The sequence below is a fragment of the Primulina tabacum genome, chromosome 16 (genome assembly GCF_025594145.1).
Source record: "Primulina tabacum isolate GXHZ01 chromosome 16, ASM2559414v2, whole genome shotgun sequence".
NCBI lineage: Eukaryota > Viridiplantae > Streptophyta > Magnoliopsida > Lamiales > Gesneriaceae > Primulina > Primulina tabacum.
This window is the reverse complement of record NC_134565.1, coordinates 5,868,479-5,891,436: the sequence shown is the minus strand read 5'-3', so window position 1 is coordinate 5,891,436 and position 22,958 is coordinate 5,868,479. Positions and strand designations below refer to the sequence as shown.

Sequence of the window (22,958 nt, the reverse complement as noted above, 5' to 3'; positions counted from 1 at the left end):
CAAATTTCCAGGTCTATCGGTGACAAATACATCTGAGTATCCAGAACGAGATTTGGCAACCTATATTCTTGATCTTCATGAGGGTACATCAAAGTCGTTGAACCATTTGCCAAGGAGGTGAGTTTGGATTTTGGATGGTCCTAAAGAGTCATTCCTCCTTTACTAGTCTCAGTTGGGAGTTTTTGTGTGCGTGTGTAGTGTTAGATTTAGTTTTTGTACACTATTCCCTTGTGTATGCATTACAGTTTTAACTTGTATGGATCAAGGTGATTTTCGTCTTGCATTTAGCATCTTTATTGAACTTGAAATAATTAGAAGGTGATGAAAGAGAATGAGGCAACATCAAGCATGCTCATTGTCTCGGTGGCTTCAAATACAACCCAAAATAATTATTCATTTCGTTAATATGACTTAAAAAAAAACGAGTATATGCATAAACTCTAATGATTCAATCTTCCTTAAACCTTGAAGCTTCAAATTCAAGACTACAACCTCTGTAATTCGCTAGTGTGTGTCCGATTTTCCAGTTAAGGGGATGAAAAAATGCCAACTTTTGCGTTTACAAGTCAAAGCAACGAAAGAAACATGAAATCAGTCACAAGGGATTCCAAATATTTCGACTAAAAAAATGTGCTTTATTTCTAGAACATCAACAGGTTCACTGAACATTGTACAACAAAATTTTCAAGCAATAGCCGAGTAAGCAAGTAGAACAACACACCTAGCAAGACAGACACCGGAAGTGCAGGTAGAACCTTCTCATACAGTGCAAGGAGCAACAAGGTTATGCCAAGACCAGCAATTATTGCAAGGTAACATGCATACACCGTCATGAAGTCATACATAGCAGCTCTACCAACTAAAACACTGTAAAAGATGAAGTCACCTAACCCAAGCTTGATCGCACCTGAGGATGCCAGGCCGATCCCTTCGAGCATAAGGTTCTCACTTGGAGCTCCGTCTTCTGGTGAATTTAATCGGACACTTATTTGATGCTGAATAAGAGGAGCAACAAGCTCAGAATCCACGCTGGGAAACCGACCTTCAGCATCAATGGTATTCCTCTCGTTTTCGCTACTTCCAACTGATAAATATGCCCCTGGGGTAGGGATTTGATTGGAGTTAAGCCCTTGATTTTCACCTGAACCACCACTTCCCCCTCTCCATAACCTTCTCTGTGGCACACCACCAATCGAGCCAGAATTGCTACTGATAACTGGTCGTGCCTCGTAGACTAAAGCTGGAATTTCTTCATCTCTTGATATAGCTAGCTCTACTAAGAGCCTCAAAGGTCCACCAGGCAGCAAAACTGCGGCAAGATCATATAATGCCATGGCAACTAAAAGCACCCAAGTGGTCCATTCGGGTAAAAGGGTAAACCAATAAGCAACCAACATCCCAATGACAACCAAATAAGCTTGTGTAACAAATATAGCCATTTTCGACATAAACACAGCCAGGACACCAACAACAGTGAAATTAAACAAAACGACACAAAACGTAATACAATCAACCGGAAAGCTGAAATCTTGGATCAAAAAAAGAGCAATCTCCCCGCCCAAGAACCCCAAAACTAGAAAAGCAGAGAAACCCATGTAGTATTTCAAGAACTTGGTGCATCTGAAATAGAAAAGCAGCACTAACAGGAAAGTGACCACTGTCACCATGGCAACAAAAACAAGGGAATTCAAAAGGGCTCCCTTGAATTTGTCCCATATGGAATCTGAGTTGGTTTCAGAGTAGGCTACAGTAGCCATCGATGTGATCGATAAGCCATTTGAAGAGGAATCCGTGTTGAGTAAAGAAACAAGAATCACCACCAAAATCATGCATATCGAGACTGGAGTTACGATTCTGACGATTTCTTCGCCGAGAGTTTCCAGAATGCTTCTGCGTCTTGGATTCCGATCCATTGCAGTGTTTGATCTTGGGTTCGACGGCTCTAAGTATGGGGAGAAATTCCTCCCTCATTTAAATGGGATCCACGACATAATAAAAAACTTATTACTTTTTCTTTTTTATTACGGGTCGATTATGGTTTATGTCATCACAGACATCATTACAATTTAACGATACCAAAATATTAAATGTTTTTGATAATTAATGACGAAATTATTCTCAAATTGCAGGGATTATGTTATGAACACAAGATAATAAAAATCTCAAGTGTTTTTAATAATTGAATTAAAATGTTAGCTGTGATGTAGGAATATATTAATATCTAATCTTATAACTATAATACTTCTAGTCATTGTTTAATGTAAATATAAATAGTAATTAATGAATCTTTCTTTGTAATATCATCAAACTAAAATATAAAAGAAAACGGTCTCACGAATTTTTATCTGTGAGATGGGTCCACTCAACCTATATTCATAATAAAAAGTAATACTCTCAGCATAAAAAATAATATTTTTCATTGATGACCCAAATAAGAGATCCGTCTCACAAAATATGATCTGTGAGACCGTCTCACACAAGTTTTTGTCTTATATTTGGTTGGCAGCATTTATTGATATGATGATTATCGTTGGTCCAACACAAGATATACGTAAAAAAATGTTATATGGCAATTATTGTCATTGGACCCGTGCTAAAGGTTGGTCGAATCCAACCTTCATGGGAGCTGGAACTTTTAAATGCGTTTTTGGAGAACTATTTATACCTCAAATTCTAGTTACCACTTAATGCCAGTAGCATTATTGTAGATATCGTAATGTATTTATGTTTCCATGTTGGGTTTTCACAAACTCGTTTTCTTGAAGCCAACATAGCTTCCTGGATTCTTCATTTTCTCTGCCTCCGAAATATTCAAAAGAGGAAAAAAGCAAAGAAGACAGTTGAACTGCACAAGTTTTAACTCAGAATGCCAGCCAAAAACAACTGAACAAAATTCTAAATGACATATATAGAAATACTAATGTTTGAAATTTGTGATCATGGATACTATCTTATCTAGTAATTTATAAGCGTCTTCCTCGTCAGATGGAAATGGGGAAGTCCACTCCTGATACTGATGGAGACTGCCAGTGAAATCTGTAAAGAGTCCATCAACACCAATCGTGTGCATCCAATACTTGTATTCGTTATACGGGTCTTCACTAAAGTTGAAGTGCAGAAACTGGTTCTCGTTCCGGAATGTGTAGGGGTGCACCTGTCATCAAAACACCGTTTCAAGACAAGCTTCTGATTATTAACATGTTCGTCGAGATTGTTAGTAAAGTAACATCGTGTAAAATGAAATGTTTTCGAAGGCATGACACAATCTTTGAGTTTAGACATGTCTGTAAAGAATACCCGGTATTTGTGTTGCTTGGATTGATTTTTACTGGCAAAAACGAGTTTGTACCTGAAGATTATGAGCATGTGCCCTAGCTACAAGATCGGTGGGTGTTTGCAGATAATTATTGGATGCTGTAACAAGGGTATCCTTCCAAGGTCCAATTCCCACAACATATTCTTTGATAAAGTCGAGATATTTATCTGAAGTGATCTCCCAAAATGACTGTCACAACATTAGTATTCGTGTCACATTTCTAGCATTAGATCGAGAATATATACAGATAACAAAAATCTCGAGTTCACAACAATGGTTTTTGGGTTGTGAGTGAAGACAACTTCATAAGTAACAAATACGAAAACTAATCTGACAAACATAGTAAATATCATGCAATTGTGAACATGAAAAACTAGTTGATACCGCTATAGTCAAGATGGCCTATAGCCTATCAGATAGAAAATCTACTCGAGGGGTTTTTTCTCGAATTTTATAGCCTACAATGGGATCGGATGATCATTAATATTAAAACACTTTCTATTTCATGTTTTGGCTTTTGGAAAGAATTTGTGCGTAACTTTAATAATAGCTATAAATACCCCAAAAAAGATATGAACTTGTTAATATCCGGTCAGATGTAATAAGGATGAAGTGAAAAGTATAGACCTGATTTGTATCCTGAGTAGGCATCGTTGTATCATCAATTAGAAAAATCTTGGGCACATCAGTCAGGTTAGATATATAGGTAAGAGATGTGGGTGCAAACGACTGAACAAAAACAGGCTGTTTCAACCATTGCTTTGACAAATAGGATCCCTTGTATCCGTACTTCTCGAGTGTCTCGACAAATTTGTCCTCGAATTTCTTTCCACCTGACCATTTCACCTGCCCAAACAAGATATGTAAACATTGTATGAGATGACATATTTTAAGACAAATCAGTCACATTTTACGGTTTGCGTCTGTTGCTCTAAGTAAGATAGGGCTGTAGTAAGAAGAAAAGAAGGAACTCACATGTTGATTGATAAATACTGGATTTTTCATCTCTGGATATATTCCAACAACTCGTGGTGCATCAAGAGCGATTGAAATAAACTCTTCAAAAGTGATTATAGGAAATTGACCTGCAAAGTGATATGAATAAATTGCTGGTGTTAGATTTTTTGTTTTGGACATGGCGTGTTTAATATTTATTTTCATATAATTGTACCACAACTTTGGGACTAACCATTATATTGCTGATCCCGAAAATGGTACCTCTGCTTCACTCGCAACGATTTTAACTCTTTTATGGTGAAATCAACTGAACATCATAACAGCAGATTTTAAAATGTTTTAACTACAAAAAATAAGTAAAAAATCATTGTACAGTGACATGGATGAATTATGGCAAACGAGCATAGATCACACCTTAAGGTTACGGTTCACCTTGATCAGATATTCAGATGCATTAAATCTGAAGATAGGCAATGCTAGAAAAATAGTTCCAGTTCTGAAAGTGTTCTAACCTGTGAAATAGCCGGTAATATTATCCCCTTGAACCTCATAAGTCCTCTTTCGATCAGAGAATTCCTTGTGCATAGCTATATCAGTTGTATCATCAAGGTTTACATCATGGAAGCATATAAGAACACCATCTTTCGAAGACAGAATATCAGACTCTATGAAATCAGCACCTTCTTCAATAGCTCGCTGCAAGTTTATCATACATGCATCAAATATGAAGGTGGCATGTAGAAAATATAGCTAATCAATCCAACGTCAATCAAAATTTCACATTAGGATTGGCCCGTTGTGAGCGAACAATATTAGCTTTGAACTGGCCATATTCAAGTCTCTGTACTAATTCAAAAGGTATTAACTACTACTGAGCCGTGATATCAAGCATGACACATTTGAGAATGGAGATCAGTGATTTTAATATTTCATGGAAGTAACTGAATTAATTTATTACTGATAACTAGGAGGAACTTTAATAAGATGTGTTGGACAGTGCACATATATTATGGAAGGTACAGGAGAATATGCCATGTAAGCAGCAGCTGTTTCTTCGGGAATTTCTCCATTCGAACCACGATGTGCAATGTTATATGGACGAAATGTTTGAAGCGGCAGTCTGTTTCTGTCATTTCTTCTGCCAGGGAGAGGGTAAAGTGCTCTTGCCGAGCACCCAACAATTAATAGAAGAAAAAAGAAAGGGGCATGACCTGCAAAGCAATGCAGGACATGTAAAACTGAGCTCTGGGAACATAAGTTCGAGGTGCTCATTTATTTTTCTAATTTTTTGTTGTAGTGAAAAAAGGAAACTTTTACATAAGTATCAGATTGAAGAACACGATTATAATACATTAACTCTTTAGTACATGAAACAAAATTAACAACTGATAGAGACAAGCATTTTACAGAATTAAATGACACAACACAGAATTCAATTTAAATTTAAAATAAAGAGATTAGCAGATTCCTACTACATAATGTTGTAGAGGAGAAAACCACATCAACAATAGCCACCAGATAAGCTAATTCGAGCGTGTACAAAATCTTTACATTCCTTCTGTTTTGTTGAGGCAGGGAAGTAGAACTCACAAGGAGAAAGCCACATCAACAATACTACAATAGCCATCAGATAAACTAATTCGAGCACGTAAAATCTTTTCAGACTATATTGTTCTTCTAAGGCCGTTTCTATCATAAACACAACAAATATGCACCAGCGGACAATTTTTCGTTAAAATTTTCAATCTACAACTTCTAGATATCGTTCCACTATTCACAGCCCACAGGTCCTACTTTTCTTGTGCAGTACCTTATTACTTATGCAGTGCACAAGCCCATCATCTTGCTCATCATGAAAAATGCACTACCGGTCTCAAACTTAACAAGCATGAGCAACAAATCACAGACTACAAAGCACAAGACTTTTAACATGACATGTAAACGGAAGCAAAAGCTATGTCTTTAAATAAATTGAATCAGGAAATTGTCATAATCTCTCTGTACGATCACAAGAAAACATTAAGCAAATTTCAAGAAATGCCGAAAACGGATACTCACAGAACGAACCCATTGGCTTTGATGCTGATCCTGTTTTCCTTCTCCCTCTTCGGATACTCTTGAATTACAAATTTTGATTCAAATGGCACTTTGTTTCTTCATTATTAAACATGATTATCCTCGCGAAGGCGGATTCTATGCCTTGGATCTACATAAACTGTGCGAATATTCCAACGATCGAAGGAGAAAGCATGCAAGAGATGACAGATGAATATAAACCGTCGATTCAGGAGGTACACATGGATTGGAGGGCTTTGATTGTTCTTGTAGTCCACTTTTTTGTGTTGGTTTGACTCCTGCCTTAGGAGTACACTTCTTGGTGCATTGATAATCTTTATATTTTATAATTTTTATTTGTTCATCGTTTTTTCCATCAGTTCTAAATATATAAAATTTGTTAATTTTTTTATAATTCGTGTGAAACTATATCTTTTTTCATCGGTTCTAAATATATATATATATATATATATATATTAAATTCGTTAACGAATTTAAAACACATATAAACCCGCAAATATTGAACAGAAAGGAGTATTATGTGCTGTTTTTGGGTCAACTCCTGATGAATATTTCCATTAAAGTTCTGGAATTTTAAAATTCCAGACTTTAACGTTCTCCGATGACTCTAACAACCGCAATATTCATTGAAATAGTTCATCAATCACTCTAACCACAATATTCATTGAAATAGTTCATCGATCGAATCATCAAAATGGCAAGTGGTTTAACAATATCTGGACTCTTATTACGAGAGAAGACCCTCAAGATTCATTAAAAACAGGTTTCCTACATTTACAAATTAAAATAATCGAAGATAAAGGGTTTGCTGTGTGAGGATCGTTTCGATGGCACGGGACCAATAATGGTGGTAGCAGTAGAAAGTGAGGGAACCCGATACATGACTTTCTCCCAACATGGCAGATAAAGTTGACATACATACATACACACACACACACACACACACACACATACAATATACATACATATATAGATATATGTGTGTGTGTGTATTAGAGGCGGAGTCCTGTGTGTAAGGATGATTCTTCTTTTCTCCAGGACAATGTTTGAACAAATAAAGCACTCGAAAAACAACATTTGAGGTCCACAGAATTTATATCGGCTCTTCACCCTTGCGACGATGATAGAAAATGGGAGGAAAGGAAGTTGAGCAAGGAATTCACTTGGCATAAAATGAGCCCTTCTCAAAACTTACGCACGCACAAAAAATATTCTCTGTTTGTTGACAAAGTGCATGCATATCGAGAAAATAAAACTACAAAGTTCTTCATTGAAGAGAGAATTTCATAAATGTAAAACTCGTTTGATGAACAGCTGGTCTACAAAGACATTGATTTGGAATGATTCATGGAAAGTGAAAGCAGAGCACAAAAACGAGCCCCCACATTGAAATGGATAGGCACTTGGTAGTGCGGTTCATTTTCATATGGCCATCAAATCACCATACCGGCGCATCAAGACAATGGAGCCAGCAAAGAGCCCAAACGCACGGAGTAATTTCTGCAATGAGAGAAAATAATGGAATAATGAGTTCAATAAAAAAAATAAGGCATCAGAAAGCATATAGCAGAGCGAGTTAGATAAATTTGGAATTATGATAAAAAAAAAATAATCACGAAAATAAGACAGGTACTAAAATATTTGGATCTAAGAAAGGGGTCGGTTGTATGCAAAGAAAATGATTTCTACGAACTTCTTAAAACACCAAATCTTCTATCAAACCAACGGAACAACAAAATAAGGTTATCCACAAAACTGCACATTTTTTACAGAAAGAAAACCGAACAGATGGTAAAATTGATATATGGAATCCAAATTGGGAGACCAAATATTGTAAAATTTGTCATTCCTCGTACCAATCCAAATGGTATTCAACATTATTCCCCAATCCCCACCTCTACGATGTATAATATCATTATGTTCCAATCACAAATTCCTTGAGGTAAGTGAATATGGTGAAAACAGATTTTCATGGAAGATTCTTTCCAAGATTATTGGAAAGATACCAAGGGTTTGCTAACTCAGGATTAGTGTGTGGAGATTGTTGATATTTATTGCAAAGGAAATCAACTGCGGGTTGCCTTGCAAATTTTTCCATTATTAGTTCTCAACCTATTCTCTATTTTCGATACATTTCCTTCTAGTCTAGGGAATGCTTTTGGCTGCAATCTCATGGAAGTAGCTAATCCACAAGTTTGCATGTTTTAGATATCATTTTTTATTATCTTCACATTTCCTTCAAAATCAAACCAGAAAAAAAGTTTTCGCTGCATCACTTCCCAGCAAAGAAATCCAACACCCAAACATAACCTATTTCAAAAGAGCAACAGCAAACCCAGCACTAAAAGGGCTTAATTGTATAGGAAGCAGCCGAGTGCAGCAATCCATTTCATATCTACCTCCACCACCCACATCCACAATCGATTTCATGATTTTCTAGGAGAAAAGCTAGCCTGAAAATAAGCAATCGATATTCCCACACTCCACTGGTTTCAGAAACGAAAATGTTTTCCCTATCAATTGAAATTTGGAACAGCCGGACAGCTCATTTGAATTTCACAAAATGCTAAACAATAAATTATTTTTATTTCATAAGACCAACGATCAGATATAAAAATCTCAGCTGCAAAACTTACAAGGAAAAAGTTTGGGATCCCATTGATTACCAATAAACCTCAACCGGTCGGCAAACAAATTCATATTTAACACCAATTATACCTCATAAAAACAAGATAAATGTAAGCACTGAAAGAGATTAGAGAAACAATAAAATAAGGTGATTTATGAATACCAAGTTGAGCTCTCGTTTCTCAGGGTCATGGACTTGAGAGTGCCAAAAAGCTTTGATATTCTCCACCGATAACACTCCATCCGCCATTGGAGCACCTTCTTCCTCACGATTTCGCAACCACCGCGGAGAAAACTCGAGGGTGTCACGGTTTTGGGAAATTTTGGCTCAACAATATCATATTTAAAAAAACTAGCGTGAATTTTGAAACGTTGATTCTACCCTCATTTTAAATATTTGCAAATCTTTTTTATTTTTATTTTTAACTCTAAACTAACATTTTTTTTTTCCTTTGGCTGCTCATTTGTTCTTCTTCTTTTTGCCTACGGTTGCTACTCTGAGCTTTGTCAGATACCGAGAGAACAAGCTTATGAGTTCTTCCGCAGTTAAAATTATTAAGTTATTTGTTTTAAATTTTAGTTATTTGCGTTACATTTTTATAGTGAGTCTTTAATTATTGGTTTTACATTTCATGGATTCTATGGTTTAGTTATTTGTTCCATGGTTTAATTAGTTGTTTTACATTCCATGGATTCATGGTTTAATTATTTGTTACATGGATGAGAAATTACGAAATTAAACATAGTGTGAAATAAGCTAAAAATGATTTAGGGCAACCGAATGGCGACTGGGAGCAACCGAATGATGATTGAGTGATATAACAAAAACAAAGTAAGCAAACTCGTGTTTTATATCTTATTTACTATATTATTGTACGTTTTCATGTATAAGAAATTACGAAATTAAACATAATGTGAAATAAGGCAAAAATGATTGAGAGTGACCGAATGACGACTGAGTTATATAGTAAAAAATAGTGAGCATGTTCATGTTTTATATGCTACTTAATATATTATGATATATTTTTATGGATAAGAGATTATAAAAAGAAAAATAGTGTGAAATAAGCTAAAAAAACGATTGAGGGCGACCAAATGACGATTGAGTGATATGGTAAAAACAAAGTGAGCAAATTCGTGTTTTATATCCGATTTACTATATTATGGTATGTTTTCATGTATAAGAAATTACGAAATTAAACATAGTGTGAAATAAGGCAAAAATGACTGAGGACGACCGAATGGAGACTGAGTTATATAGTAAAAAATAGTGAGCAAGTTCATATTTTATATGCTACTTAATATATTATGATATATTTTTATGGATAAGAGATTATAAAATGAAAAATAGTGTGAAATAAGCTAGAAGCGATGGAGGGCGACCGAATGACGATTGAGTGATATGGTAAAAACAAAGTGAGCAAATTCGTGTTTTATATCCTATTTACTATATTATGGTACGTTTCATGGATAATAAATTACGAAATTAAACATAGTGTGAAATAAGACAAAAATGACCGAGGACGACCAAATAGCGGCTGGGAGCAACCGAATGGCGACTGAGTTATATAGTAAAAAATAGTGAGCAAGTTCATATTTTATATGCTACTTAATATATTATGATATATTTTTATGGATAAGAGATTATAAAATGAAAAATAGTGTGAAATAAGCTAGAAGCGATGGAGGGCGACCGAATGACGATTGAGTGATATGGTAAAAACAAAGTGAGCAAATTCGTGTTTTATATCCTATTTACTATATTATGGTACGTTTCATGGATAATAAATTACGAAATTAAACATAGTGTGAAATAAGACAAAAATGACCGAGGACGACCAAATAGCGGCTGGGAGCAACCGAATGGCGACTGAGTTATATAGTAAAAAAATAGTGAGCAAGTTCATGTTTTATATGCTACTTAATATATTTTGATATATTTTATGGATAAGTTATTATAAAATAAAAAATAATGTGAAATAAGCTAAAAACAATATTGTCTAGTACATAAAGTAGTTCTATTAGATCACACATATATCACTCAGTCGCTCTGTGTATTATGACATTATTTTTATATTTTATACTATTACTCCATTATACTATACTAAAATAGAGTAAATAGACCCCAAACGTAAAGTTGCTTGTATTTTATATTATAAGAATAATATATCACTCGGTCGTTCTCAGTCGCTCTTTGAATTATTTTACGCCACTTTTATATTTTATACTCACACGATTATAATATACTATAATATAGTAAATAGTCCACAAAACATTAATTTGATCAACTTTATATATTGAATATTACAAAATATATTCGATTCATTCGTAATAAATCATTAATGTTCAATTACATTTAAAAAAAACATACAACCTTCCACTTCCAGAAAACAATATTTTCTAGTACATCAAGTGGCTATATTAGATCACTCATATATCACTCAGTCGCTCTTTGTATTATGACATTATTTTTATATTTTACACTATCACTCCATTATACTATACTAAAATAGAGTAAATAGACCCCAAACGTAAAGTTGCTTGTATTTTATATTATAAGAATAATATATCACTCGGTCGTTCTCAGTCGCTCTTTGAATTATTTTACGCCACTTTTATATTTTATACTCACACGATTATAATATACTATAATATAGTAAATAGTACACAAAACATTAATTTGATCAACTTTATATATTGAATATTACAAAATATATTCGATTCATTCATAATAAATCATTAATGTTCAATTACATTTAAAAAAAACATACAACCTTCCACTTCCAGAAAACAATATTTTCTAGTACATCAAGTGGTTATATTAGATCACTCATATATCACCCAGTCGCTCTTTGTATTATGACATTATTTTTATATTTTACACTATCACTCCATTATACTATACTAAAATAGAGTAAATAGACCCCAAACGTGAAGTTGCTAATATTTTCTATTATAAGAATCATATATCACTCAGTCGCTCTTTGAATTATTTTATGCCTCTTTTATATTTTATACTCACACGATTATAATATACTATAATATAGTAAATAGTACACAAAACATTACTTTGATAACCTTTTATAGATTGAATAGTACAAAACAACTGCATGAGTAGGTGGAGAAATCATTCTTCATCTATCCATTAGAATTAATCAAAATTTGGATGATCGTCATTCCTACACAAAATAAGCAATAAAGATGTCATAAAAATTAAATGATTTAACATATAATCGGATGACATAACATATCAAAGTGGGCGACTGAAAACAGAATTGAGCGACTGAAAACAGAATTGAGCGACTGAAAACAGAATTAGGCGACTGAACCCATAATGTTTGGGCGACCGAACAATTAATAATGAAATATATGAAAAATTATATTTACAATATATACATTGTAATAAAAACCAGTAAATCAATAAAAAAAATTGAGATGTCATTAGAACTTACACCTGATTTAAAATCTTTGACAATTTTGAGAAAAATTGAAACTTTTTTTAGGAAAACAAATGACTACAATATTCTCTTGCTTAATGTAGAGGAAGAAAAAAAATCGAAGAGAATACCAATGAGTGAATGACGAAGAAAAGAAGAATCGTTGTGAGAAGGATGAGAAGAATGGAGGGAACAAGAACCTATTTCCTTTCTCTCATTTCTGTTTTGTACGCTTCTTTTGTTTTTTTAATTAATTAATTATTTTTTTAAGTGTATGTTATTTATCAAATTTTAAATTCTAAAAGGCTAATATTTAAAATTAAAATTTTTTTAGGGTTAGATTTTAAAGTTCCCCCAGGGTTTTGGATCGGGATTTTGGGGAGAGAAATCAGAAACAGAGGGAGGAAAAATTAGGAAAATGGACTCCATCAAAAAGTCTTTTAAGAAAATAGTCCTCTCATTGCAAATGTCATTTTTGTCCCTCTTTAAATTATTATTTTAAATAATTAAAAACCTAATATATCACTTAATCACTAATATACTCCCAGCCCATCTTCTCTTTCCAATCGTTCTGGACCATTTCATTCTATTTTCTTCTTCAACTCGGTCTTCTTCATTCTTCTCTCATACCAACGGAAAAATCAAAAACTGCATTCTTTTTCTTTGCACAATAATATCTTGTCTGAGTTTTGTTTTTTCTGCATTCATGTATATGTGCGTGTAATTTAGGGTTGTTAGTATCAATGTTTTGTTAAACTAGATGCAGGATGAGGGCTTTTTCTATTGCTCAAGCACTCAAAGCAAAAGAAGATGTGGGGGTTACATCATAACAACTTCATACTCGAATGGGGCTAGGTTATTCTCTTTCTTTATCTTATTACGTAAGATTTGTTTACTTCATATTCCAGTCTATTTTAACAAGAATGTATGTGGAATAGGAATAGGAAACCGAGAATTCTTCTTAGAGAGTAGCAAAGGAGGAAAATATACGTATGAAATTCCAGATAAACATGTGATCAAGAAAGACATCGTAGACATACCTCATAAGCTGTATAATGAGTTTCGTTAGAACCATCCAATTCAATTGTTGCATCATACCAAGAAAAAATCTAGGTGTACAATTAAACTATAAGCCAGAATCACAATATGCCATTTGCTAGTAAACATGAACTATCCACCAACTAGGAAACTTAATTTCAATAAGGAAATGCTAAGGATTGTGCAGAGCAACTTTCTGAGAAATATTCAAGATAAGAATGTAGCTTTAAATGCTAGTATTCTTCTACTAAACCCGTGATCTCACATTTGGATTTCTCTCTGTTCCATGGCACCCTATTAATTAATATTTAGATTAACTATTAATTAATATTTTGATTAACTTTTTTAATTAAAGAAAGACCTATTGACCAAAAAAAAACTATATGAGGCCTTTGACCTTAAAATTTTGTTTTGGGGAGGCCATATTTGCAAATGAAAATCGAAAAAATTAGGAAAATAGACTCCATCAAAAAGTCTTAGTCCTCTCATTGCAAATGTCATTTTTGTCCTTCTTTAAATTATTATTTTAAATAATTAAAAACTTAATATATCACTTAATCTATCACTTAATCATTAATATACTCTCATCCATCTTCTCTTTCCATTCGTTCTGGACCATTTCATTCTATTTTGTTCTTCAACTCGGTCTACTTCATTCTTCTCTCATACCAACGGAAAAATCAAAAACTGCATTCTTTTTCTTTGCACAATAATATCTTGTCTGAGTTTTGTTTTTTCTGCATTCATGTATATGTGCGTGTAATTTAGGGTTGTTAGTATCAATGTTTTGTTAAACTAGATGCAGGATGAGGGCTTTTTCTATTGCTCAAGCACTCAAAGCAAAAGAAGATGTGGGGGTTACAACATAACAACTTCATACTCGAATGGGACTAGGTTATTCTCTTTCTTTATCTTATTACGTAAGATTTGTTTACTTCATATTCCAGTCTATTTTAACAAGAATGTATGTGAAATAGGAATAGGAAACCGAGAATTCTTCTTAGAGACTAGCAAAGGAGGAAAATATACGTATGAAATTCCAGATAAACATGTGATCAAGAAAGACATCGTAGACATACCTCATAAGCTGTATAATGAGTTTCGTTAGAACCATCCAATTCAATTGTTGCATCATACCAAGAAAAAATCTGGTGTACAATTAAACTATAAGCCAGAATCACAATATGCCATTTGATAGTAAACATGAACAATCCACCAACTAGGAAACTTAATTTCAATAAGGAAATGCTAAGGATTGTGCAGAGCAACTTTCTGAGAAATATTCAAGATAAGAATATAGCTTTAAATGCTAGTATTCTTCTACTAAACCCGTGATCTCACATTAGGATTTCTCTCTGTTCCATTGCACCCTATTAATTAATATTTAGATTAACTATTAATTAATATTTTGATTAAATTTTTTAATTAAAGAAAGACCTATTGACCAAAAAAAAAACTATATGAGGCCTTTGACCTTAAAATTTTGTTTTGGGGAGGCCATATTTGCAAATGAAAATCGAAAAAATTAGGAAAATAGACTCCATCAAAAAGTCTTAGTCCTCTCATTGCAAATGCCATTTTTGTCCCTCTTTATATTATTATTTTAAATAATTAAAAACCTAATCTATCACTTAATCACTAATATACTCCCAGCCCATCTTCTCTTTCCATTCGTTCTGGACCATTTCATTCTATTTTCTTCTTCAACTCGGTCTGCTTCATTCTTCTCTCATACCAACGGAAAAATCAAAAACTGCATTCTTTTTCTTTGCACAATAATATCTTGTCTGAGTTTTGTTTTTTCTGCATTCATGTATATGTGCGTGTAATTTAGGGTTGTTAGTATCAATGTTTTGTTAAACTAGATGCAGGATGAGGGCTTTTTCTATTGCTCAAGCACTCAAAGCAAAAGAAGATGTGGGGGTTACATCATAACAACTTCATACTCGAATGGGGCTAGGTTATTCTCTTTCTTTATCTTATTACGTAAGATTTGTTTACTTCATATTCCAGTCTATTTTAACAAGAATGTATGTGAAATAGGAATAGGAAACCGAGAATTCTTCTTAGAGACTAGCAAAGGAGGAAAATATACGTATGAAATTCCAGATAAATATGTGATCAAGAAAGACATCGTAGACATACCTCATAAGCTGTATAATGAGTTTCGTTAGAACCATCCAATTCAATTGTTGCATCATACCAAGAAAAAATCTGGTGTACAATTAAACTATAAGCCAGAATCACAATATGCCATTTGCTAGTAAACATGAACTATCCACCAACTAGGAAACTTAATTTCAATAAGGAAATGCTAAGGATTGTGCAGAGCAACTTTCTGAGAAATATTCAAGATAAGAATGTAGCTTTAAATGCTAGTATTCTTCTACTAAACCCGTGATCTCACATTTGGATTTCTCTCTGTTCCATTGCACCCTATTAATTAATATTTAGATTAACTATTAATTAATATTTTGATTAAATTTTTAATTAAAGAAAGACCTATTGACCAAAAAAAAAAACTATATGAGGCCTTTGACCTTAAAATTTTGTTTTGGGGAGGCCATATTTGCAAATGAAAATCGAAAAAATTAGGAAAATAGACTCCATCAAAAAGTCTTAGTCCTCTCATTGCAAATGCCATTTTTGTCCCTCTTTAAATTATTATTTTAAATAATTATAAACCTAATATATCACTTAATCTATAACTTAATCACTAATATACTCCCAGCCCATCTTCTCTTTCCATTCGTTCTGGACCATTTCATTCTATTTTCTTCTTCAACTCGGTCTACTTCATTCTTCTCTCATACCAACGGAAAAATCAAAAACTGCATTCTTTTTCTTTGCACAATAATATCTTGTCTGAGTTTTGTTTTTTCTGCATTCATGTATATGTGCGTGTAATTTAGGGTTGTTAGTATCAATGTTTTGTTAAACTAGATGCAGGATGAGGGCTTTTTCTATTGCTCAAGCACTCAAAGCAAAAGAAGATGTGGGGGTTACATCATAACAACTTACATACTCGAATGGGGCTAGGTTATTCTCTTTCTTTATCTTATTACGTAAGATTTGTTTACATTCATATTCCAGTCTATTTTAACAAGAATGTATGTGAAATAGGAATAGGAAACCGAGAATTCTTCTTAGAGAGCTAGCAAAGGAGGAAAATATACGTATGAAATTCCAGATAAACATGTGATCAAGAAAGACATCGTAGACATACCTCATAAGCTGTATAATGAGTTTCGTTAGAACCATCCAATTCAATTGTTGCATCATACCAAGAAAAAATCTGGTGTACAATTAAACTATAAGCCAGAATCACAATATGCCATTTGCTAGTAAACATGAACTATCCACCAACTAGGAAACTTAATTTCAATAAGGAAATGCTAAGGATTGTGCAGAGCAACTTTCTGAGAAATATTCAAGATAAGAATGTAGCTTTAAATGCTAGTATTCTTCTACTAAACCCGTGATCTCACATTTGGATTTCTCTCTGTTCCGTTGCACCCTATTAATTAATATTTAGATTAACTATTAATTAATATTTTGATTAACTTTTTTAATTAAAGAAAGACCTATTGACCAAAAAAAAAACTATATGAGGCCTTTGACCTTAAAATTATGTTTTGGGGAGGCCATATTTGCAAATGAAAATCGAAAAAATTAGGAAAATAGACTCCATCAAAAAGTCTTAGTCCTCTCATTGCAAATGCCATTTTTGTCCCTCTTTAAATTATTATTTTAAATAATTAAAAACCTAATATATCACTTAATCTATCACTTAATCACTAATATACTCCCAGCCCATCTTCTCTTTCCATTCGTTCTGGACCATTTCATTCTATTTTCTTCTTCAACTCGGTCTGCTTCATTCTTCTCTCATACCAACGAAAAAATCAAAAACTGCATTCTTTTTCTTTGCACAATAATATCTTGTCTGAGTTTTGTTTTTTCTGCATTCATGTATATGTGCGTGTAATTTAGGGTTGTTAGTATCAATGTTTTGTTAAACTAGATGCAGGATGAGGGCTTTTTCTATTGCTCAAGCACTCAAAGCAAAAGAAGATGTGGGGGTTACATCATAACAACTTCATACTCGAATGGGGCTAGGTTATTCTCTTTCTTTATCTTATTACGTAAGATTTGTTTACATTCATATTCCAGTCTATTTTAACAAGAATGTATGTGAATTATGAATAGGAAACCGAGAATTCTTCTTAGAGAGTAGCAAAGGAGGAAAATATACATATGAAATTCCAGATAAACATGTGATCAAGAAAGACATCGTAGACATACCTCATAAGCTGTATAATGAGTTTCGGTAGAACCATCCAATTCAATTGTTGCATCATACCAAGAAAAAATCTGGTGTACAATTAAACTATAAGCCAGAATCACAATATGCCATTTGCTAGTAAACATGAACTATCCACCAACTAGGAAACCTAATTTCAATAAGGAAATGTTAAGGATTGTGCAGAGAAACTTTCTGATAAATATTCAAGATAAGAATGTAGCTTTAAATGCTAGTATTCTTTTACTAAACCCGTGATCTCACATTTGGATTTCCCTCTGTTCCATGGCACCCTACTAATTAATATTTAGATTAACTATTAATTAATATTTTGATTAACTTTTTTAATTAAAGAAAGACCTATTGACCAAAAAAAAACTATATGAGGTGATAGGACTCGTTTTTACGTGTTTTTAGTGTTGGTTTTGAGTCGCGTTCATACATCATATTAGTTTGTTTTAGTTGAATTTTGCATTTTTTTTAGCATTATTGAGCATTTGACTAATCTCGTGTATTCTGTGGTTATTTTGTAGGAATTGAACTAAAAAGTGGGAGAAACTTTGGCATAATATCGAAGAGGTCTCGCTAGGGCGGTCAAAAGTGACCGCCCCAGCGAGCATTGTGGTCTGGCCGAGGATTATTTTGCGCAAGTGTCTCGCTAGGGCGGTCAAATTTGACCGCCCCAGCGAAACCAGGGACATGCTCGAGGAAGCTTATTCGAGGACCTCTCGCTAGGGCGGTCAAAATATACCGCCCTAGTGAGAAGCGAGATTGAGAAAGATTTGTTTTCAAATTTCTAGGGACTCTATCCTACACCATAACCTAACACACGAGAGCAGCAGCCGTTTTTCATCTTTTATCAGACTTTTCATCATTTTTCTTGGAGAAGAGGCAAGGAGCAAAGGAGATTTCGAAGACCTCGAGATTTCCACGCGTCGTGGCCGTCATCCATCGTCATCTTTAGTATTTTCATTATTCAGTATTTTATTTCTTACATTGATTGTTGGTTTTTATCATGAATTTCAGTAGCTAAACTCTAGATTTGTTGGGATTTGAGGGGATCCTACCCCGTACTCGGTGTTTAACATTATTTCTCGACGTTTTTATTAGTGATTTGTTTATGCTATTGTCATTTCTTGTTTCAATCGAAGCCTAGCTAACTTCCTTTGATTATTTCATGTTGTTGATGAGTTCGATAGAATAGTTAACAATACGATCAAATAGTATAAACCACGGATTTACAATTTTAGTAGATATACGGAATTGGGTACGTGTCGATAGTGATAGTTCACCCGAATGAAAGCTAGTGGATTCCATAGAATGTAATGCAATCTTGAACTGTTAAATATTTGAGGACACTTGAGTACTGTATGTTTTTGATTAGTTAATATAGCTCGACAGAGTATATTAATTAGTCTAGGGAATTCCGTCGAACGCACGAGTAAAAGTCGAGTGTGATTATTTAAACACGAGTGGTAGGTGAACTGCTAATTCCCAACAAATTCATTTCTCATTTGATTTAATCCAAATTATCATTGCGGTCTTGAGTACGTTTTCTTTGCATTTTAATTATTTTAGTTGTTTAATTTACATTAGTTTAATCATCAACTCATTTTATCGTTGCTAAAGAAATTTTACTTGAAAATAAAAATAGTGTAACGCAGTCCTTGTGGAACGATACTCGTATTCACTTACGTTTATTATAACTTGACTATCGTGCACTTGCGATATTTAAATCGAGCTTTCATTTATAAAATAAATTTTGGGATTATTCACTGTGCAAGTTTTGCTCGATCAAGTTTTTGGCGCCGTTGCCGGGGACTGTTGATTCACAATTTTTTATTTTTCATTTAAATTCTTTAGTATTATTTATTTTATTGTTATTTGATACTCTCATTGTGTTGCAGATTTTTCTTGTGGTGCATGCGAAGATCACTCGAGTTTAAGCTTGAGCCTTTTGACCCCGAGATCGAACGCACAGCTAGACGTCGACTACAGCAGCAAAGAGCGAAGGAAAGAATGGAAGGCGATCAACAAAGAGAGGAGCCAAGGCGTATACCGATGTTGGATTATGCACAGCCGTCTCTTGATGGAGCACGTCCAAGCATCGTAAGACCAGTCATCCGAGCTAATCAGTTTGAGATCAAGCCAGCTATCATTCAGATGATTCAAAACACTGTCCAATTTGGGGGAAGTGCACTTGACGACCCTAATTCTCATATAGCTGACTTTCTTGAAATTTGTGATACTTTTAAGTTTAATGGCGTGTCTGATGACGCTGTTCGTTTACGTTTATTTCCATTTTCACTGAGAGATAAAGCTAAGTCGTGGTTAAACTGTTTGCCTGTAGGGTCTATTACTACATGGGAAGATATGGCAAAGGCGTTCCTGATCAAGTACTTTCCTCCGTCGAAGACTATGAAGCTCAGAGCCGACATTACTACTTTTGCTCAATATGAGCAAGAGTCACTTTACGAGGCATGGGAGCGCTACAAGGACTTGTTGAGGAGATGTCCACACCATGAGCTGCCTCTTCGGTTAGTTGTTCAAACTTTCTACTACGATCTGCTTACTCCTAACCGTACTATGATAGATGCTGCTGCCTGTGGTAACTTACTGAGAAAGACGGCGGAGGAAGGATATGAGTTATTGGAGGAGATGGCTGCTAGTAGCTATCATCCTCAGTCTGATAGGCAGAGACGAGGTGCTGGAGTTAATCAAGTTAATGATTTGTTGGCGGTTTCAGCACAGTTAGAGGCTTTGAATAGAAAGATTGATGGGATGAGCATGAGTGGGTCGGCTATGCGTCTGCAAGAAATTTTCTGTGATAAGTGTGGGCGTGAGCATGATGTGCAGGATTGCCAAGATGGCAATCCATTCTATGTGCCTGAGGGAGCACCGGTAAAACAAGTGGGATTCCAGAACCGTCCTAGAAATGACCCTTACTCGAACATATATAATCCGGGATGGAGGAATCACCCAAACTTTTCATGGGGAGGTCAAAACAACCAACATCGCCAACAAAGAGGTCCACCATATGTGATGCACCAAGGATTCAAGCCAGAACCGTCTCGGGAGGAGAAGTCCGATTTAGAGCAAATGATGACTAAATTTATTTCTGCAACAGAAACGAGATTTCAGAACCAAGATGCATCCATAAAGGGGTTAGAGAATCAAATTGGTCCACCTTTTCCTGCAGCAATGAAGAAAGCTAAATTAGATGCACAATTTGGTAAATTTCTTGAGATATTTAAAAAATTGCATATTAACATTCCTTTTGCTGATGCTTTATTGAATATGCCAAGTTATGCAAAATTCTTGAAAGATATCTTAGCAAATAAGCGGAAGCTATAAGATCATATGACGGTGAATTTGACCGAAAATTGCTCCGCTTTAGTTCAAAACAAGATGCCTCCGAAGCAAAAAGATCCAGGGAGTTTCTCGATACCTTGCATTATTGGTGACATTAATTTTCATAAAGCTCTATGTGATCTTGGTGCGAGCATTAATCTGATGCCTTTTTTCTGTGTTTAGGAGACTGGGATTAGGTGAACCCAAGCCAACTAGGATGTCGTTGCAGCTGGCTGACAGATCTGTCAAGTATCCACGTGGGATTATCGAAGATGTTCTGGTGAAAGTGGATAAGTTTATTTTTCCTGCAGACTTTGTGGTACTTGACATGAAGGAAGAATTAGAGATGCCTTTAATCCTAGGGAAACCGTTTCTGGCTACAGGGAAAGCACTGATTGATGTTGAGGAGGGGAAATTGAGACTGAGAGTTGGAGAAGAAGAAATTATTTTTGATGTTTTCAATACTCTCAAGCACACAATGCACAATGATAGTTGCTTTCGTATTGATGTCTTGGATTCGCTTGTTTGTGATTTTGTGCAGGATGGATTGAAAGAACCATTGGAGGCCACTCTCACTACTGAAAAGCAGGAGGACGAGCTAGACGAGGAAAAGATGGAGATGGTAGCTCATTTGAATGCCATTCCACCTTGGAGAAAGCAAGTGAGGCTTAGACTAGAGGAATTGGGAGACAGAAAAGATTTAATGCCTCAAAAGTCAAGTCTAGAGGAGCCACCTACTGTGGAGCTCAAACCATTACCTCCACATCTCAAGTACGTATATCTAGGAGAAAATAATAAATTGCCTGTTATTATTTCCTCTTCTTTGACAGATGATATGGAGAGTAAGCTCTTGGGAGTCCTCAAGGAGCATAAAGGAGCGTTCGCTTGGAAGGTTTCCGACATAAAAGGGATAAGTCCTTCGATCTGCATGCACAAAATTCTGATGGAATATAAATACTCACCTCTAGAACAACCACAAAGGAGACTCAATCCAAATATGCAAGAGGTAGTAAAAGCTGAAACAATTAAACTTCTGGATGCAGGTATTATCTATCCTATCTCTGATAGTGCGTGGGTAAGTCCTGTACAATGTGTGCCTAAAAAGGGTGGGATTACTGTTATTACTAATGAAAAAAATGAGTTGATTCCCACTAGAACTGTTACGGGTTGGCGTGTATGCATAGATTATAGGAAATTGAATTATGCAACCCGTAAAGATCACTTTCCCTTGCCATTTATCGATCAAATGATTGAACGATTAGCAGGTCATGAATTTTATTGCTTTTTAGATGGATACTCGGGATACAATCAAATCACCATTGCACCTGAGGACCAAGAGAAAACTACTTTCACTTGCCCTTATGGTACTTTTGCGTTTAGGCGTATGTCCTTTGGTTTATGCAATGCACCTGCAACATTTCAAAGATGCATGACCGCTATCTTTCATGACATGACTGAAAATTTCCTTGAAATCTTTATGGATGACTTCTCTATTTTTGGCTCCTCATTTAATGAATGTTTAGAGAATTTGAACTTGGTGTTAGTTAGATGTGAGGAGAGCAATTTGGTGTTGAATTGGGAGAAGTGTCATTTTATGGTTCAAGAGGGGATTGTGTTAGGACACAAGGTATCGGAGAATGGAATTGAGGTTGACAAAGCCAAGGTGGAAGTAATCAAAAACTTACCCCCACCTTCATCAATAAAAGGAGTTAGAAGTTTCCTAGGGCATGCTGGTTTTTATAGGCGTTTCATTAAAGATTTTTCCAAAATTGCTAAACCTTTATCCTCTTTGTTGATGAAAGATGCTGAATTTAATTTTGATTCTACGTGTCTGCATGCATTCGAGATACTC

The 22,958-nt window shown here is 34.7% G+C and overlaps 3 protein-coding genes and 1 non-coding gene across 5 annotated transcripts; all 4 read right to left on the bottom strand.

The window, feature by feature from the left end:
• Positions 1 to 614: 614 nt before the first annotated feature.
• LOC142529555 (presenilin-like protein At2g29900) lies at positions 615 to 1,999 on the bottom strand. Its single transcript, XM_075635105.1, has one exon. It carries the CDS (start codon positions 1,911 to 1,913, stop codon positions 642 to 644), a length of 1,272 nt encoding a protein of 423 aa, XP_075491220.1. The 5' UTR covers positions 1,914 to 1,999; the 3' UTR covers positions 615 to 641.
• A 515-nt stretch (positions 2,000 to 2,514) lies between these two features.
• Positions 2,515 to 6,636, bottom strand: LOC142529943 (glycerophosphodiester phosphodiesterase GDPD6). Of its 2 annotated transcripts, XR_012815998.1 has the most exons (9): positions 6,332 to 6,636; positions 5,306 to 5,484; positions 4,786 to 4,969; positions 4,506 to 4,580; positions 4,292 to 4,401; positions 3,944 to 4,162; positions 3,350 to 3,505; positions 2,862 to 3,154; positions 2,515 to 2,626 (listed from the first exon to the last, which is right to left on the bottom strand). XR_012815998.1 is itself a non-coding variant. In XM_075635666.1 (8 exons), exons 1-8 carry the CDS (start codon positions 6,342 to 6,344, stop codon positions 2,918 to 2,920), a joined length of 1,173 nt encoding a protein of 390 aa, XP_075491781.1. In that variant the 5' UTR covers positions 6,345 to 6,636; the 3' UTR covers positions 2,824 to 2,917. The 2 variants fall into 2 exon arrangements, 1 of the variants encoding a protein (XP_075491781.1); XM_075635666.1 differs by lacking the exon at positions 2,515 to 2,626 and having other exon boundaries at positions 2,824 to 3,154.
• An 860-nt stretch (positions 6,637 to 7,496) lies between these two features.
• On the bottom strand, positions 7,497 to 9,277 carry LOC142529089 (mitochondrial import receptor subunit TOM5 homolog). Its single transcript, XM_075634483.1, has 2 exons — positions 9,141 to 9,277; positions 7,497 to 7,849 (listed from the first exon to the last, which is right to left on the bottom strand). Exons 1-2 carry the CDS (start codon positions 9,225 to 9,227, stop codon positions 7,772 to 7,774), a joined length of 165 nt encoding a protein of 54 aa, XP_075490598.1. The 5' UTR covers positions 9,228 to 9,277; the 3' UTR covers positions 7,497 to 7,771.
• Positions 9,278 to 20,176: 10,899 nt separating this feature from the next.
• Positions 20,177 to 20,283, bottom strand: LOC142530251 (small nucleolar RNA R71). Its single transcript, XR_012816091.1, has one exon. It is a non-coding gene; the product is annotated as a small nucleolar RNA R71 (small nucleolar RNA).
• Between the last annotated feature and the right edge of the window lie 2,675 nt (positions 20,284 to 22,958).

Excerpts from the sequence above, each read along its gene's own strand:
- LOC142529943 (XM_075635666.1), bottom strand. Across the intron at positions 4,163-4,291 it reads CAGTATTTATCAATCAACAT|GTGAAATGGTCAGGTGGAAA; the intron begins GTGAGTTCCTTC and ends TTGTTTGGGCAG. Across the intron at positions 3,155-3,349 it reads CACATGCTCATAATCTTCAG|GTGCACCCCTACACATTCCG; the intron begins GTACAAACTCGT and ends TTTTGATGACAG.
- LOC142529089 (XM_075634483.1), bottom strand. The coding sequence starts at position 9,227 with ATGGCGGATGGAGTGTTATCGGTGGAGAATATCAAAGCTTTTTGGCAC. Across the intron at positions 7,850-9,140 it reads AGAAACGAGAGCTCAACTTG|AAATTACTCCGTGCGTTTGG; the intron begins GTATTCATAAAT and ends CTCTCATTGCAG.
- LOC142529555 (XM_075635105.1), bottom strand. The coding sequence starts at position 1,913 with ATGGATCGGAATCCAAGACGCAGAAGCATTCTGGAAACTCTCGGCGAA.